The sequence below is a fragment of the Ochotona princeps genome, chromosome 30 (assembly GCF_030435755.1).
Source record: "Ochotona princeps isolate mOchPri1 chromosome 30, mOchPri1.hap1, whole genome shotgun sequence".
Taxonomy (NCBI): Eukaryota; Metazoa; Chordata; class Mammalia; order Lagomorpha; family Ochotonidae; genus Ochotona; species Ochotona princeps.
This window is the reverse complement of record NC_080861.1, coordinates 2,786,602-2,804,885: the sequence shown is the minus strand read 5'-3', so window position 1 is coordinate 2,804,885 and position 18,284 is coordinate 2,786,602. Positions and strand designations below refer to the sequence as shown.

The following is an 18,284-nucleotide window of genomic DNA, read 5'->3' as shown; positions in this document are numbered from 1 at the left end:
GAGAGGAAGGGAGAGAGAGAGGAAGGGAGAGAGAAGGAGAGAGAGAGGAAGGGGGAGAGGGAGAGAGATGGAGAGAGAGGGAGAGGGAGAGGAAGGGGGAGAGGGAGAGAGAGAGGAAGGGGGAGAGGGAGAGAGAGAGAGGAAGGGAGAGGGAGAGAGATGGAGAGAGAGAGAGGAAGGGGGAGAGGGAGAGAGAGGAAGGGAGAGAGGGAGAGATGGAGAGAGAGGAAGGGGGAGAGGGAGAGAGAGGAAGGGGGAGAGAGGGAGAGAGAGAGAGAGAGGAAGGGAGAGAGAGAGGAAGTGAGAGAGAAGGAGAGAGAGAGGAAGGGGGAGAGGGAGAGAGAGAGAGAGAGATAGGAAGGGAGAGAGATGGAGAGAGAGGAAGGGGGAGAGGGAGAGAGAGAGAGGGAGAGAGAAGGAGAGAGAGAGGAAGGGGGAGAGGGAGAGAGAATGCAGGCTGGGCCAGGCCAAAGTGAAGAGACAGAAACTGAGTCTGGCAGGGATTCAAATGTTTGAGCCTTATCTCCTGCTTCCCAGGCACATCAGTAGGACACTTATGGGAAAATGGAGTAGTCAGGATTGAGACCAACACTGTGATATGAGATATAGTGATCCCAAGTAGTGGTCCTAAGGCCTCCGTGCCCACAATTTTCTGTTTACAAGTTATTTATTATTCAAACTTTTATTAACAGGCAAGACTTACACATCTCAATGGGAGGTGAATTATTTTTACACACACACATGTGTATACATATATATACACACAAATACTCAGTGTATATGTATCAAACAAAGCAACTAACATTTTCATTTTTTGATCTATTCTGTATGTTTGAAGCCAAGTGGCTCCTCCTTCCTAGCTGTTTTATTTTCTGTCTTTTTTTTTTTTTTTCATTTAAATTGAAGGTGGAAAAACATATATTTTCTATTATCGGTTTGTTCCCCAAATACTCCTTTCAGCCAAAGCTTCATCATGCCAAGATCAGGAAAACTGAACTCTGGGTTTCTGAAGTGGGTGGCAGGGACCCAAATACTTTCTCCATCTCCAACAGTCTCCTAGAGTGCACATGAGCAAGAACAACGGACAAAGACACCGGATGTGGGCGTCCCAAACAGGGTCTCAAGTGCTGAGCCAAATGGATGACATCTCCCAGTGTGTTACACACTGCAGAACGCACTAACATGAGTGAGAGTCAACTCACTGTGTTGTATAATACAAGAGGTGGACAAACATGTCAAGCTGAAGACATGTAAGGAGCAAATTGCTAAAAGTGAAAAAAAATGAAAGGCAGAAAATGGAACATAGTGTACAAAGAGGAGCACTGACAAATGACATTTAAGGCAGCAGGCAGCAAAATGACATGAAAACGTTTAGAGTAAATGTAACTGTACTCTATCACACAAAACAATCTTCCTAAAATGAAGACTTCCTCATACATAAATATGGAAAAATTGCTGCTAGTAAATTGGAAATGCAAAATGAAGTCATTCAATCAGAAAGGAAGATATTCTATAATAACTAAAATTTTTGTGACAAAAATATCTGAAATCATCTCATGAAGGTATCCTGCAATATGCAACACATCACAGCTAACTCCCTTGGTCCTTCCACATTGCTCAACTACCCAACAATAGCTTTCCATAGCCTCTGATGACCACTAGTCTATCTTCAATTTTTGTGAGAGTAACTTCTAGAATTGACCTGAGTAAGACTGAGGTATTTGCCTTTCTCTGTAATTTATTTCACTTAAAATATTCTCCAGGTTCACCCATGTTGTTGCAAATGACAGGATATGAGAGCCCTTAAAAATGTTCATGAATATGGAACTATAAAATTCCAGTGCAAAATGATTTTGAAATCCAAGCATATGAAGTATCTTTAAAAGTTCAAGGGAAAGATATGAAAAAAACAGAATTTCTTAAATCTGTAAAGCAAATATATTTATCTTTTAACTCTGCTTCCCTATGGACTTTGAGGTACTTTGCATTTCCTTCTGAATATACACTTTTTTCAGCCATTGTCTATGGGTGAACATAAAGGCTGAATCTGTCATTTTGGTTATTATAAATCTTGAAAAAAACATGGAAATACAGATGTTGCTTCAAATATTAACCACACCTCTTTCATACCTACATACAGTAGGGGGATTACTGAATTCTACAGCAACTGTATTCTTTTTTTACGAGTAATCTTTGCACTGCTCTAATAGTTGTACTGTTTATTTAGTTGATTTTCATTTCCCTGTTAGAATTGTTAAGATCAGCAATAGAGAGCGGGGGTAGTACTGCAGAAGGCTAATCCTCCTGTGCTGCTGGAATCCCACATGGATGATGATTTGAGTCTCGGCTGCTGCACTTCCCATCCAGCTCCCTACTAATGGCCTGGCCTGGGAAAGCAGCAGCAGATGGCTCAAGTCCTTAGGATTCTGTGCCCACATGGGGTACCTGGAAGAGGCTCGTGGCTTTAGAGGCGCCCAGCTCTAGCCACTGTGGCCACCTGGGCAGTGAGCCAGTGGATAGACATGCCTTTTCTCTCTTTTTGTAACTCTTTAATAAAAAAATAATTCTTTAAAAAAACATTATGAATGCAACAAAGCTATCCTTTCTAACTACTTCTATTCAGTATCAAACTAAAGATTCTGTGCAGTACAACAGAGGGAAATGAAGAAAATTACATTTTAGGTAAATTTAATTCCAGAAAGAGGAATTAAAGCTGTTTTCACTCACAGGTGACATAACTGTGTACAGAGAAAATGGCAGACTGTACAAACAATAAATCCACCCAGAACAAACAAGCCTCACCCACCTTCCCCCCATGACTGACATAAAGGCACTTCTCCATTTGTTTGGAGAAAAGAAAAAATCAAACTTTTCCAAGAATCTTAAGCAAAATGAAAAGCCTCATCCACCCGGGGTAAAACTGTGACATCACGGGTTAGGAAGCCGCCTGCCAGTACACCACAGGGGTGTTAGTTCAGATACCCGCTCTTCCACTTTTGATCCAGCTCCCTTCTAGAATCTCTGAGAAAATACCAGAAAATGACCCACATTTCTGGGACCTAGCAACCATAGAGGAGACCCAGAGGAAGTTCTTGGCTCCCGAATCCTGCCATCAACTGGTCCCAGCCATGTGTACAGTGAAACAGTGGATGAAATATTTTTCTGAATATACTTCATTCTCCTTATAATTTTCAAAGAAAATTTAAAGAAATCACATTCACAGCAATATAAAACCCTGAGAAAGGAATCTAACAGAGCACCAAAGACATCAGGGAATGAGGAAATCCACACAGAACACAACGTGTTAACGTGATGAAGTCACTGCTGTGAACAGTGTGACTCCCTCTAATACGGTACACACATTCATAACACCTCTTAAAAGTTGTAGAAGTCAGGCCTGGCGGCGTGGCCTGGCGGCGTGGCCTAGCGGCTAAGGTCCTCGCCTTGAAAGCCCCAGCATCCCATATGGGCGCCGGTTCTAATCCCGGCAGCTCCACTTCCCATCCAGCTCCCTGCTTGTGGCCTGGGAAAGCAGTTGAGGACGGCCCAAAGCCTTGGGACCCTGCACCCATGTGGGAGACCTGGAAGAGGTTCCAGGTTCCCGGCATCGGATCGGCGCGCACCGGCCGTTGCGGCTCACTTGGGGAGTGAATCATCGGATGGAATATCTTCCTCTCTGTCTCTCCTCCTCTGTGTATATCTGGCTGTAATAAAATGAATAAATCTTTTTAAAAAAAAAAGTTGCAGAAGTCTGTGTAAAAACTGACACGTCGATCCTCAAATGTGTACAAAACTACCAACTATCACTGTTAAAACAGTTTTTGAAAAATGACACTGGGATAATTCATACCGCCCAACTTAAAAGATTTATTTATATATTTGAAAGGCAGTAATGGGGTGGGGGGACTACCACAATGGAAAAGACATCTTTCATTACTGAGTCCCCGCGCAGAAGGCTGCGAGGTCTGTGCTGGGCTAAGCCGGAGCAGCGAGGTGACCAGACGCACCCACGTGTCCAACCCAAGAGGCCTAAGTGCTTGGGTTAGCTTCTGCTGCCTTCTTCTCAGGCAAGGCCACAGGCAAGCTGCTCGTGATCCAAGTGGGCAGCACCTGACTGGTGCTCCGTCAGGAAATTCTGACCCAGTAAGAGGCTACTTACAACACTGTCACAAAACCGACACCAACACTATCTGACTTCAAAATGTATTCTACAGTTACTTGGCTCAATGGTGTGAGTATAACGACAGACTAAAAAACCTGAAGTACTTAATTATCAGGAACAGTACTAAGAACACTTAATTGGGGAAGGACCATCTTTCATTATATGGTAGAATGCTATATATTGGGCCTGGTGCAGTAGCATAGCAGCTGAAGTCCTCGCTGGTTCTAATCTTGGCGTCCCTGCTTCCCATCCAGCTCCCTGCTTGTGGCCTGGGAAAGCAGTTGAGGACGGCCCAAAGCCTTGGGACCCTGCTCCTGCGTGGGAGACCTGGAAGAGGCTACAGGCTCCTGGCTTTGGATCGGCTCAGCTCTGGCTGTTGCAGCTGCTTGGGGAGTGAATCATCTGACGAAAGATGTTCCTCTCTGTCTCTCCTCCTCTGTATATCTGCTTTTCTAATAAAAAAATGAATCCTTAAGAAAAAAAGAATGCTATATATTATACATCACAGAGCAGAATGTCTATTTGCAGAATATGCTTACATCTTCATATACCTTGTACAAAAATTAGGTTAAAAAAATCAAATTCCCTAATAGAAAATACAGAATTAGTAAATTTCCAGGGATAAAACAGAAGAAATCTTAATGTTATCCAGCCAATTTACAGATGTTCAACAAAAATATGAATATAGAAGACAAACTGGGAAATTCGATTCATACAAACTGCAGATATTTGTGAACAATAACCACTAATATGAAAAAAATCTAAAAGACTGCAAAAATCTTTACATATAATATCTTATGATGGACTTATAAATGTAAAAATTAAATGTGAGCAGATAATAGAAAAATTGCAAAAACTTGATGTGAGCAAAATCCCATTCTTTAGGTGAAATTAATTAGTCCTAGACAGAATAAGAAGGAAAAAGAGGGGAAATGGAATGAAGAGACGTAAAATCACCCACATTACGAGCAACTTTACAACAATAATTTCTGAATATACAAAAACAATTATTAATGTACCAATTTCTTGAAAGGCTTAAAATACCAAAGATTACTTATAAGATAAAGATAACTGGAACATTCTTCTATAGATTTAAAGACACCTAAAAACACTGCCAACAAAGAAAACTCTAGTCAATGGTAAAACACATTCCTGCATATGAAATGACACCAATTCTACAAATTCATGGAGAACATAAAGAATACAGTTGTATTTTAAGATGTCCATGGCAAAATGGAATCAAAAGTTTATTTTGGTGCCATAAACTGTTGATGCATGCATATTTTCCTAACAATAAAAAACTCAATTAAACTTCATGAAGTTCCTTGGATACCTAAGCATTTTACAACAAAATACACTTATCTTCCAATTTCTTTTGCATTTGGGGCCCACGAGGACCTGAGCAGGCTGCTGCACTCACCACTGTGTGCGCTGCCTGATGCGCACCAAAGTCGGAGTTTTCCCGGGCCACTCCCTCACTAGACTGTTGGACTCAGACCCTGTCCACTGTAAAAGTCAGATGTGTGGCCCAACCTTATTGTGCATGTATCAGGACTGGCGCTGCTCTGTTGCTAATGCCTGTGTGGTGGACAGCACGCCTACATGCACACGGAGGACAGGACCTCAGTGCATCTAGGCCAGCAAGGTGTGTCAGCTGCCTCGCCGGAGGGTGAAAGCAGAGAGGTTGGAGATTCCCCTGGCCTAGATGTGCAGCATGTCCCTGGGTCTGTGACTGCACTAAGGTCTACTTTGTCAACCAACAGACCTTGGAAAGATTCTGTCAAACATGGAGTAATGAAACCATCAACTTTACAAAACTATCAAAATCACTCAAGTAACACCCTTGAAATATTCTTTCCCACAATGGGGTCTCCCAAGCATCACTAAATGACCCCCAGTGCTAATGTAGCTAATGTAGTTTAAAAGCAAGATGCAATGTTCTCCCCTCTTCCTCTCCTGTGCATACAGGAGGAAAAACTTCAAACAACAACAAAACTGAAACATTAAAATAAAGAAAAATTGTTAAGGTGATAAATATTATTTTGTTTGTGATGGCAATTTTCAAGGTATATATGTGTTAAGACACATCAAATTATGGATTTGAACATGCAGTTAACCTTTTTTGTTGTCTATTACACTTTCATAAAGATGTGGCTGAAAAACAGCATAGAAGATAAACGACACGTCTTCCCTCTTACAGATATATGTGTAAATTATGCATTACATAAGCAGTTTATGCAAAAGAAAAAAAGACCAAGTCAAACAGTTGGCTTTGGCACCATTTCACAAAGTCTTTCTCCCACTCTCAAATATTATTATAATTATAATTATTATATTATTATTTTATGAAAAAGTTCCATATGCTCTGGAATTTCCCTAACTTCCTCTCCAAATCCCCTCCCTTCCAATGATTTCATCTATAATTTTTACAACATCACAAAATCTATCTATACTTCCAATTAAAGCCAGTAAGTTTTGTTAATTTGTCAAAATATCAAAGCTGTACGTTTTTAAATGGTTAATTATTTCTTTATAGCAACTGACCAATTAGTCTCAAATGTATTTGAAAAATGCTAATATCTTGCATAAATCCTATATATTTATAAATCACATATGATTAACAGCAGGTAACAAGTAAACAGCTATAGTTTACTAGTTCTATGAGAAATAATCTTTTTTCACAGTGTTATGTTTTAAAGTTGTCAGAATTTGGCAATGGAGTATGACGTCAATACTTTCCTAACAGGACACAAGACACAGGACCAGAGTACTGCATTATCTGAAGGGGCGCCCTTTGCTGCTCTCTTTTCTCCCATCTTCACAGAGGCTTTGGAAAAAAAAATTATTGATTAATTTTGATTATGAATTAAGACAGTACCACAGGGCAAGAAGTAGGGCATTTAGTTCTTACAAATGTGGAAGCAATCATAATCTAGGAAGGCATTAACCTCAGACTCTCACTAACAGTTTATCAGCACAAACCCAATCACAGGGTCTGCCTCCAAACATGTTTTCCATTGGAATAAACGGCAAGGCTAGCGGTGGTGCTGGTACAGTTTCTTTCAGACATAGCTAATTCACTTAGCATTTATAAATTAAGGAAGAACAATACATGATAAATTTTCCAGGAAACAAAAAGTTATAATTAGCAAAGCCGTACAGCTTTATAAATTAATAGGGGCTTGTAAATTAGTAAGAATGGTTCAAGTTAAAAATCATGTAAAAAAATTCCTTACCGGTATCTATGAACAAATATACCCTTAAAAATAGAGTTCATCATATTTTCAATTTCATCCTGATTTTCTTGTAGCTGAAATGAAAAACAATGAAAATGTAAATTGGAATAATTACATCAAATAACTGGAATAAACAGTTGCAATTGTTTTTAATTTCTGGTTTTTGTCAATCTTAGTAGTTTCTAAATTTTTCTCACTTGTGTAAGAGATGTCTCAAATTACGACTGGGATAATTTTTGTCCTTAAGTTTTGTTTTTATTATATATATATATAAATAAAAAGTATATATATATACACACACATATAAATGCAACAATAAAATTCTTTCAGATCTCTTTATTTTCTGTTGCAAGTTTTAGTGAAGTAACTTTGGGAATACAAATGTAACTCAACTTATGATGATTATCTGCTGATAAATCCTTCATTAAATTTAAAATATGCTAAGTTGAAAACCCACTCAATATGCCTAAACCACCGAATCTCAGTGTTTTATACAACCTATCTAAAATATATTCTAGACACATCCCTGCACAGTGACTAACAAGGTGGCAGGTGGTTCTGGTTAAGCATGGCAGACTCCTACTGTCAAGTTATTATCTGTTTCAGAAATACATAAACTAGTCTTCAGTCAGACAAAATTATAAATCACAAAGCACATTTTGTAACAAGTATCAAACAGCTCAGGCGCACAAACTGTGAAGATATGAAGTGATACAAGAACACACTTTTCAAAAAATACTGACAACAGAGCCTGGTGAGGGTGCTGGCAGGGGCGCTGGTGGGGGTGCCTGGTGGTGTGCTGATGGTGGTGCTGGTGAGGGTGCCTGGTGGTGTGCCGATGGGGGTGCTGGTGAGGGTGCCTGGTGGGGGTGCCAATGGGAGTGCTGCTGAGGATGCCTGGTGGGGGTGCTGGTGAGGATGCCTGGTAGTGTGCCAATGGGGGTGCCCATGGGGGTGCTGGTGAGGGTGCCTGGTGGGGTGCCGATGGGGGTGCCTGGTGGGGTGCCAATTGTCTATCTTCACAATCAGCTGGCATAGTAGAAGCCATGGCCCAGAAGCACATTCCCTACATACTCTAGCCCAGGAAATGAAAATCCCAAATTTGAAGTTAAATACACATTTTTAGAGGGATCATAAAAATTACAAATGTATCTAGTTCATATTTACGAAACATAAAAATATCAAGTGTTTCCACGGAACTTACCTCTTTTCGTTTCTGTAGCAGTAGCTCCAGTCGTTCATTGGCTCTTTTCCCAATCATCTTATTCCTCTCGGCTTCATACTGCCTCTGTGTGTTGTCCTGATGAATACTGAGGTTTAAGGCGACATTCACCAGGGCAGTCATGAGTTTCATGGCTGTGAAATAAGGCAGTATTATAGCATTTTCCATTGAACCAAACTGTCATCTATAAGTTAAAAGCTACAAAACAGACGAATGAAGAAAACCAATTTTATTAAAAATTAATTTGTAAAAGTAAGTTCATTATCTTTTTATGCAAAGTAATTTGCTTTGCCTCTATGGAGAACAACATGACTTCTATTAGCCATACCACAATTAGTGGAAGAGAATATTAACACAACATTCAACAATGCTTTCTCCTAGTACCAGATCTACACATTCCAGGGAGAACACACTGAGGACCGAGCTCTCTTCCGACCAGCAGAGCTGATTATACAAACACTCTGGCTGCATCCTTAATGTCTCCATCAATCTATGATCTTTATACAGAGGTTGTTCATTGTTCTCTTCTCCTAATTTCACTGGTTTGCAGTACTCTCAGCCTCTGAGAAACGCACTGATCTACCAAACAACTGAAGTCTGTTAAAATATATCCGATGGATTTCCAATCAACCCAGTACTGAGGTTCATGTACTTTTAAAGGAACACTTACTCAATACTGTTCTTATTCAAGACTGTCATTCCTATTTCATTCACTGTAACAAACATTAATAATGCAGATGTTAAATGTTTGTTAGCTGGTGCATTTTCATTACTGAGATACACTTTATAGTATTGGAAAAGGAACAATAAAAGACTGTGCTGCTAATTTCCCTGTTTAGATTACTCAGTTGCAAATATTCAGTTACGAAAAATGAATGATTCAGCAGTTCAGAAAAAGTGATTCACTTGTTAACACATACATATTTAAATAAATGGGCATGTATTTCTTTTTAAATCTCACTACTTCTCCTTAATGACGCACATAAATACAAGATTGCTTTCTAAAAAATGGCATGAAATATGGAATTAAGAGAAGTTTATCTTGGTGCAAAAACCATGTAAGTACAGAATGCTACACATGTATGTATTTGTCCATGTATCTGATCCACATCCACAACCACCTTACTATTCTGTAATTTTACTTTTAGGCCAGTTTTGTGCTTATGGTAACTGTAATTACCTTTACAGCAAAATGTAAAGCAGAAGTATTTAAGTCAGTGGCCACTTAGACTTATGTTTAAATAAATTGTATCTTTTATAAATACAATCTCAATCAATAAATTGTTTCAATATAAAAACCAGTGATTTTACAGAGGAAGATTACAAATATTCTTAAAAATTGATTTGTATAAGAAAGAGAACAGTTCAGAGACAGGAAGGGTCCAAGGCGCTCCAACTGCCCACATAAAGAATGAAACAAAAGACTGCTTCTGCACGGAGAGCCGTTTCCAGTGGAGTAACTCACTGTGCACGGCTAGAGCTTTAGAGCAAATGGCTTCAAGATCAAGGTGCTGGGAGCATGATCATCAACACCGACCCAGACTGGAATCCCCTGCAGATGCTACTGCTTATTGGTTTGGCTTTAGTTCAATAATTTTTGCTTTTATTTATCTATTTGTTTTTAAAATTATTATTATTTTTGCAAAGAGTAATCTATTACAGTTGGAAAGGGAGAAGTACACAGAGAAAAATCTTTCATCTGCTGGCTCACTTCCCAATTGTCACACTAGCCAGAGCTCAGCTAATCCAAAGCCAGGATCCCCCTCCAGGGTCCCATGTGGGTGCAGGGTCCTGAGTCCTTGGGGCCATTCTCTACTGCTTTGCCAAGTAGGCAGCCGCCTTGTCAGTAACAGGTGTCTACAAGGGATCCTGGTGGATGCAACGCAAGGAATTAGCCACTACGCCATTGTGCCAGGCCCAATCTATTTCCTTTTGAACCCAGTTTCTGAGCCTAGCCAAAATACATAAGAAACAAAACATCATAGAAAGCAAAAAAACCAAAAATAGTCTCAGAAAAGTATTATAATATGAAAGTAATCTTTAACACAAAAATCTTAAGGATGTAAAACTGACTTTACTAAAATTTGTCAGTTTACTGACCAATATATAAAGAAAAAGCAACTAACAACAAACTTAAATTTAAAAAGATCAATACAACATGAGGATTACAATATTTCACCGAGTTCATCGAAAAATACAGATACTTGAGCAGAGTAAGCATTGCTAAATGAGTACAGACACTATTACAGAAACACTTACTGGTCTGCTTGGCGCTGACCACAAGACACCGGATCAACAGAAGCTGATGTTAAACACAAACTGAAAATGTTCATAAACTCTTAGAGCAATCTAATGGTAACGCTATGGATGTGGAATCTAATGATAACATAAAAAGCTTTTCATCTTTTTCTTTTGGCCTACTTCGCTATATGTTACACGAGTACTACCTTGTGGGACTGCTAAATTAAAACTAGGCTTTTCAACAGAGATAACTGGAAGAAGCACTTTATTGTTTTCAAACTTATATAGAAACTGAAAATATCCTGAATGTTATTTTGATTTTTACATGCCAGTGAGGAGAAAATAAGCAGCTAACACAAATAAAAAACATGTTAAAGATTCAAATGTCTGTCTGGAGTTCTTAACGTTTGAGCACTAGGTAACAGAAAGGACATGACTATATGTCAGAATAGTATTTAAAAAGATGTAACAGAAAGCACAAATGTTATGGTGTAAATTCTAAGCAGGAGAATAGTCATAAAACAAGACTTTGGCTTCAACTGCAGCATGTAAGGAACAGTGGGACAGGAGGCAAGAACAGAGAGATTCTGGAAACAAACTCAAATGAGCAAAACCTACTATGAATCAACATGATAAGAAGAGCCCTGATTTATTTATTTTGAAATTCCAATTTGATTTTCTTCTCTTTTCCTTTTTTATTGGAAAGTTAGGTATACAGAGAGGAGAGACAGCAAGAAAGATCTTCCATCCGCTGACTCACTCCCCAAGCAGCTGCAACAGCTGGAGTTAACCAATTTGAACCTAGGAGCTTGGAGCCTCTTCTGGGTTTCCCATGTGGATGCAAGGTCCCAACACTTTGGGCTATCCTCAACTGCTTTCCCAGGCCACAAGCAGGGAGTTGGATGAAAAGCAGGACTGCTGGGAATAGAACTGGCGTCCAAATGGGATCCCCACATGTACAAGGCGAGGACGTCAGCTGCTAGGCTATTGTGCTGGGCCTAATTTTATTTCTTTGAGAGACACAAAGAGTGAGAATGCACCACTTTTACCTGCCATTTTTTTCTCCAAATGCTGAGAAGAGCCAGGGATGGGGAGGCCAAGGCAAGGAATTCAGGATTCAGCCTGGGTCTCCCATGTGTGTAGCAGGATGAAAGTAGTTAGGAAATCACTACTCTCAAGTGTGATCAGCAAGAAGTGGGAATTCAGATCACAGACTGGGCTGATACCAGGAACTTGGACATGCCACGCACTAAACCTGATTTACATTTTAAAATGCTGTACCAATAACAGATCATAGAAAAATAAATGTGGGAAGGCAAAGACCAAATTAGGGAACAATGAAGGAATGCTGGAAATACTTAGATTAAATATTGTCATGATAATTCTTGAGTTTTTGGCAAGGAGAAACAGAGAAGTGAGTAAGTTGTGATCAAAGAATTATTTTAAGATTTGGCATGAAGACCTTTTTTCTTGTTTATTTAACTCCTAGTATATTTAATAGTGTAAATAAACTCCATGGCTTATTATTTTTACTTAAGAACTAATGGCAGCGAGAGAACTAATTCAGTCTCACGATTTAAAAAGGAAAGCAGATGAGGAAATATCCTTCTGCCTAGCTCTGTCACCAGAGTTCTCTTATCTCAAGGTAAAGTTCTGTTTTGATTTCTTATATGTCCGTGCAAAGAAATTTTATGCTTATAACAGAAAACTGGAGTTCAGTCAGAGGTGGTGTTGAATGAGTAGTTGTTAAAATCTGGAGCAAGATGGCCTATGATCCAGTTCTTTTTCTGCCAGTCACTAGCTATGTAATCGGCAAGTGTCTTAACTGATCTGCGCCTTCTTCCTTCTATGCAAAAAGGGAGTAATGCAGTACTGACTTTGCAGACTGGAATCTACAAAGTACATGTATGAACTAAAAGATGTGACTGTGCATTAAAGCAGCATTTCTCCTTGCTCGAGTGATGGCATAGTAGTTTTTTTTAATCAACGGATATCTTGGTAAGCTTCTCTTTATGACATGTAAATCATACCTCATCTTTTTAAGATTCACTTATATTTATTTGAAGTTGAGTTATATATACAGAAGGGTAGACAGAGAAAGGGAGATTCCCCAGCCACTGATTCCTTATCAAACGGCCAATGTCCAGACCCGAGCCAGGCCAGAGCAGGGGCTTTATCTGAGTCTCCCATGTGGACAGATAGAAGAATTCGCTCTCTCACCTTCTCTCTTTAACTGTCTAACACACATATAGATATCTTCCATATATGGCCAACATCTAAAATCAGTAGACATTAACGAAACTACCTCAGTAATTACCTGCCTCAATCATTGGAAGACTCATGAGCAAAAAGAGGTCTTACACAACACATTTCTTCCTCAAGACTGCAGGATAACATTCCCAGCTTTCAGACTCCACTGTGGATCTACTTAAAGACCACACAACTCAGCTTTAAGCTTCTTGGCTTGTCCTGGAGCGTTGGAAAACTGCCACATCTCACAACTGAACTGAGCTAAATCGCTGAAATAAATCTCTCTGTGTTGTATGAGTTTTCTCCGAAAGATCGGTTTCTCGAGGGAATCCAACTGACAACTTCTAAGATGGGAGCTGTTCTGGTGTTCTACCACAGCACAGTGAGATTCACCTACTGGATGCAGGGTTAAACTAGCTATTACATTCTAATGGGGGTAAACGGACTCTGAGGGGAGTGAGAACAAAGTTCAGAGTAGGGAACAGGGACCGGATGGCACAAGCACAACACATGACTTTTCCATTTTAATATTTATTTACTGATTTACAAAGAGGAGACACAGAGAGAAAGACCTTCCATCGGTTGGTTTACTCCCCAAGTGGCCACAACAGCCAGAACTGAGCTGAACAGGAGCTGAACAGGAGCCTCCTCCAGGTCTCCCATGCAGGTGCAGGGTCCCAAGGCTTCAGGCCGTCCTCTACTGCTTTCCCAGGCCACAAGCAGGGAGCTGGATGGGAAGTGGGGCAGCTGGGACATAAATCAGTGTCCATAAGACATCCTGGGGCATGAAAGGCAAGGATTTAGCTTCTAGGCTCTTGCACTGGGCCCTACAAATGACTTTCTACTGAGGGCTAATGACCTACAGAGGGCGCTGTAGTAAGAGAAATGCAGAGAGGACAGCCACAGCTGTACCTGGAGACATGATTATCCCTACTCTCTGCAATTCTGACTCTCAAATAAAAAAGATAAATTTTTTTAAAAATTCATCCACTGGAATAAAAAAACATCAAGCCTAGACCTTGGTACTAGGTTCTTTCTCCAGCTTCTTCCAGCTGCCATGATTCAGGCATGAAACACGTGGTGGTAACAAACTTGTTCTACTAAGTGTGGCACAGCAAGTGACAAGCAAGACGCTGAAAGTAGATGCAGGATGTGATTTAAACAGCGGATGAGGCAAAAGCTGAGAAAGCTGAGGCAGTGAAGACATTCAGGGTGCTGAAAACGCTAAAAATAAAATGTGTAAGTATTTAGAAACCCAACAGAAAGAAAACAATACTAGAACGGTAATAAAGAAAAAGCAACTACAAACCACAAGAAAAGCGAGCTATCAGTAAAGGGGATGCATGACCTTCAGTCTGTGGACACTAACTCTCGGATTCAATGACCAACAACTTGCACTTAGATCCTTCTAAACAAAAAACTGAGAGCTAAAAAGTGTACCTTAATATAACAGCAGCTGATTTAAAGACATTTTTTTTAAAAGATTTATTCATTTTTATTGGAAAGCCAGATATACAGAGGAGGAGGAGAGACAGAGAGGAAGATCTTCCGTCTGACGTTTCACTCCCCAAGTGAGCCGCAACGGGCTGGTGCACGCCAATCTGAAGCCGGGAACCTGGAACCTCTTCCAGGTCTCCCACATGGTGCAGGGTCCCAAGGCATTGGGCCGTCCTCAACTGCTTTCCCAGGCCACAAGCAGGGAGCTGGAAGGGAAGTGGAGCTGCCGGGATTAGAACCGGCGCCCATATGGGATCCCGGGGCGTTCAAGGCGAGGACTTTAGCCACTAGGCCACGCCGCCGGGCCCAAGAGATTTTTTTAAACTTTTTTTTTTTTATAGAATGTTCCTTTTTTTTTTTTTTAAGATTTATTTTATTTTTATTACAAAGTCAGATATACTGAGAGGAGAAGAGATAGAGAGGAAGTGGAGCTGCCGGGATTAGAACCAGCGGCCATATGGGATCAAGGCGAGGACCTCAGCCACTAGGCCACGCTGCCGAGCCCTAAACTATTTTTTTTTAAGAGTTATTTATTTTATTACAAAGTCAGATATACAGAGAGGAGGACAGAAAGGGAGGAAGATCTTCCGTCCAACGATTCACTTCCCAAGTGAGCCGCAACAGCCGGTGCTGCGCCGATCTGAAGCTGGGAACCAGGAACCTCTTCCAGGTCTCCCACGCAGGTGCAGGGTCCCAAAGCCTTGGGCCGTCCTCGACTGCTTTTCCAGGCCACAAGCAGGGAGCTGGATGGGAAGTGGAGCTGCCGGGACTAGATCCGGCGCCCATATGGGATCCCGGGGCTTTCAAGGAGAGGACTTTAGCCACTAGGCCACGCCGCCGGGCCCAATTATATTTAGTTTTATAAGCTTATTAAAAATGGGTAAGTGGCATATAATAAGCTTTCAATTTCAAAATTGTAAGATTTCAATGACTTCTGTCTCTTGTGACACAAGCAAAATAACAAGTAGAAAACCTGAGTACATACTGAATCCAAACAATATTGGTAACTCAAAATCATAATGTATGAATAGGAACAGCACAAGGATAGGCATTAGAAACACCAGGTTCCACAGAAGATTGCGAGAGGTCTGGTTTGAATATCTCCACGTTTTTTCAGTTAAACAATTAAACCTCTAAATGTCCAAGCAAACCCAGAGTCAGACAATTTCTGCATGGCACACCTATTTCTGAGGTCCAGATATTTGCGCCTTGAACCAACCAGAGATTCAATAATGAGTTATGTGTGTAAAAGAGCAAAATGTATTGAATACTTTTCCAACTCTAAAATGGAAAAAAGTAGTCAAGCTTAAGTAAATAAAGTGTTTCTGCAAATAATCAGAAATTCTCCAGGAAAATAATTATCAATATTTTATTTGGAGGGGGGCCAGTGTTGTGGCACAATAAATTAAGCCCCCACCTGCTAGGCCAGTAGTGCAAATGACTTGTGGCTGAAGTAACAGCTGTTCCACTTCAAATCCAGCTCCCTGTTACTGAACTTGGAAAAGCAGCAGATGACAGCCCCGGTGTTTGGGCCCCTTGCTGCTCAAATGTCAGAAATGGATGGAGTTCATGGATTCTGGCTTTGGCCCGGGCCAGCAAATGGAAAATTTTTCTTTCTCTATTTCTTGTCTCCACTCCTCAAGTCCTTAAAATAAAGAAATTAATCTTCAGGACGCTCTTAGGGGAAATTGCACTTGATCAGGTCCTGCTTTACAGGGACACTCAATATTATCCAAGTCAGAGCCACTGTTTCACCAGGTCAAACAATACACACAAGCATATCACCCCTCTCAGACAACCAGCTTTTTATTTACCACCCAGCTTTAAATACAGAATTAAAACATACATTTTTTGGCAAAGTTTAATACAAAAGAAAAAACAAATAATTAGATGAAAAGACAAAAACAATATAATTAAGACAAAAACAAATAATTAGATGAAAAGAGATTAGGGATGGCAACAGAAGAAAAATTCTAAGAAGAAACGAACATCATCAATTAAATAGAGGAAGATTTCCCATAAGCTGGTTCACTCCTCAGACAGCCACAATGGCTAGGAGTAGGCCAGAAAGAAGCCAGATGCTTCTTCCAGGTCTTCCAAATAGGTAGCAGGGACCAAGTTCTTGGGTCATTTTCAGCTGCTTTTCCCATACAATTAAGTCTGACGAAAATGATTTTCAATGAACTCTATACTGATCAAAAACCAAAACCTAAGCAGATCAAATACTGTTCAGACATTTAAAATCTCAAATATACACTTCTTCAACATCCTTTAGCTCAAAAAGCTACCCTATAATATGCTGCACAAAGACACTGAATAATAAAAGACAAAAGGTGACAGGAAACACCAAAACTGCCAAAAGAGCCAAAAATCGGCAGAACGGATCATTACAGTAAGAAGTGTAAACTCAGAAAATAAAGCATGATTTAATAACAACTAAAAGGAGACAATGGTATGATATAAAAGTGATTAAAGCATCTATTCAAGCAGGGGCAACCCCAGAACCTATGGACCTATAATATCATAAAGCAAAATAAAATGTTTTTTTATAATCTATTCAAAAATAAGAAAATCCTTCATAAAAGCAAATATGAGCAAGAATCCCCTAAGAAAATATCAGTTTGTTATGGCAAAGTTAAGTCATGGATTTCAGTTACTTTTTATGACTTTTGTGAATGGAGTATGTGTATATCCATGTACAGAAAACTTTAAATATGTAGTACAGATACAATCAAAAAATTCAAAATTCTTTCAAATCTGTCCACTTTAGAAGTAAACTGAATATTAAATGTTAGCTTACTCGTAAGTTCAGGGCAAGAGTTTAGTACTAGTGCTTAGTACTGGATGCTTATGCCTTCAATGGGTTTCACTTGGCACTGGATTTGACCTCAACTTCAGGTAATGCAGATCAGGATAAGAAATGGTGATGGTTCGAGTGACCAAGCACCTAATACTCAAATGGGAAATCTGGATTGAATCCCTGGCTCACTCCCGACTGTGGCTTGTTCGGAAAGTAAACCAACAGATGGGAGCCTGTGTGTTCACTGTAAGCTTCTCCAACAAACAACTGTATGTATTTACAAACAGACTGTTTTACAAAAATGGGCTCCACAAAGACTAACCTCCAGACCTGACAACAGAAAGTAAGACAGAAATGTAACAATGTAATACAAATTATCTTAGATTTATATTTACTGCTTTAGAAAAGCACTTGTAATTTTGAAGTCATACTATACTGAACAGATAAAATTATGATACAGTAGTATCTGCAGATATGGCCAAGGTTAGGTAGCAATCCTGAAAGAACACCAGAACCTGATGTTCACAAAGTCTATAACTTCAAGTTTTATGACTGGAAGAGGGAGGACAGCAGTTATTGAGCACAACATCTGCAAACCCAGCAAGCAAAAAGGTCTCTGAAAGGAGGAAAAAGAAACACAAAGACCAAAGTGAAGAAATATTCACACTCCAACATGTGCTCTTTGGTAATGCCTACAATTTTAACTTTGAAAATAGAGAAGCTGGAAATGATGTGTGAAATAGGGACTGTGCTAGCAGACAGCAGCTGTCACAGCCTGCAGCACCCCCGCACTTCCCCAACACACCCCTGCATTCCTGCACCACCCAAACACCCTCTTCCCCTACACAGCAGAACCAAACATTTAGAATCAGTAAA

At 40.0% G+C, this 18,284-nt stretch overlaps 1 protein-coding gene across 3 annotated transcripts in view; it reads right to left on the bottom strand.

Moving 5' to 3' along the window:
• Positions 1-18,284, bottom strand: part of STAG1 (STAG1 cohesin complex component) — a 235,254-nt gene that overhangs the window by 66,268 nt on the left and 150,702 nt on the right. For all 3 annotated transcript variants that reach the window (XM_004588335.4, XM_058657275.1, XM_058657277.1), the window contains exons 9-10: positions 8,603-8,754; positions 7,399-7,472 (exon numbers count right to left, since the gene is read on the bottom strand). In XM_004588335.4, the coding sequence (XP_004588392.2) occupies positions 7,399-7,472; positions 8,603-8,754 (226 nt within the window). The remainder of the gene's footprint in view (positions 1-7,398; positions 7,473-8,602; positions 8,755-18,284) is intronic.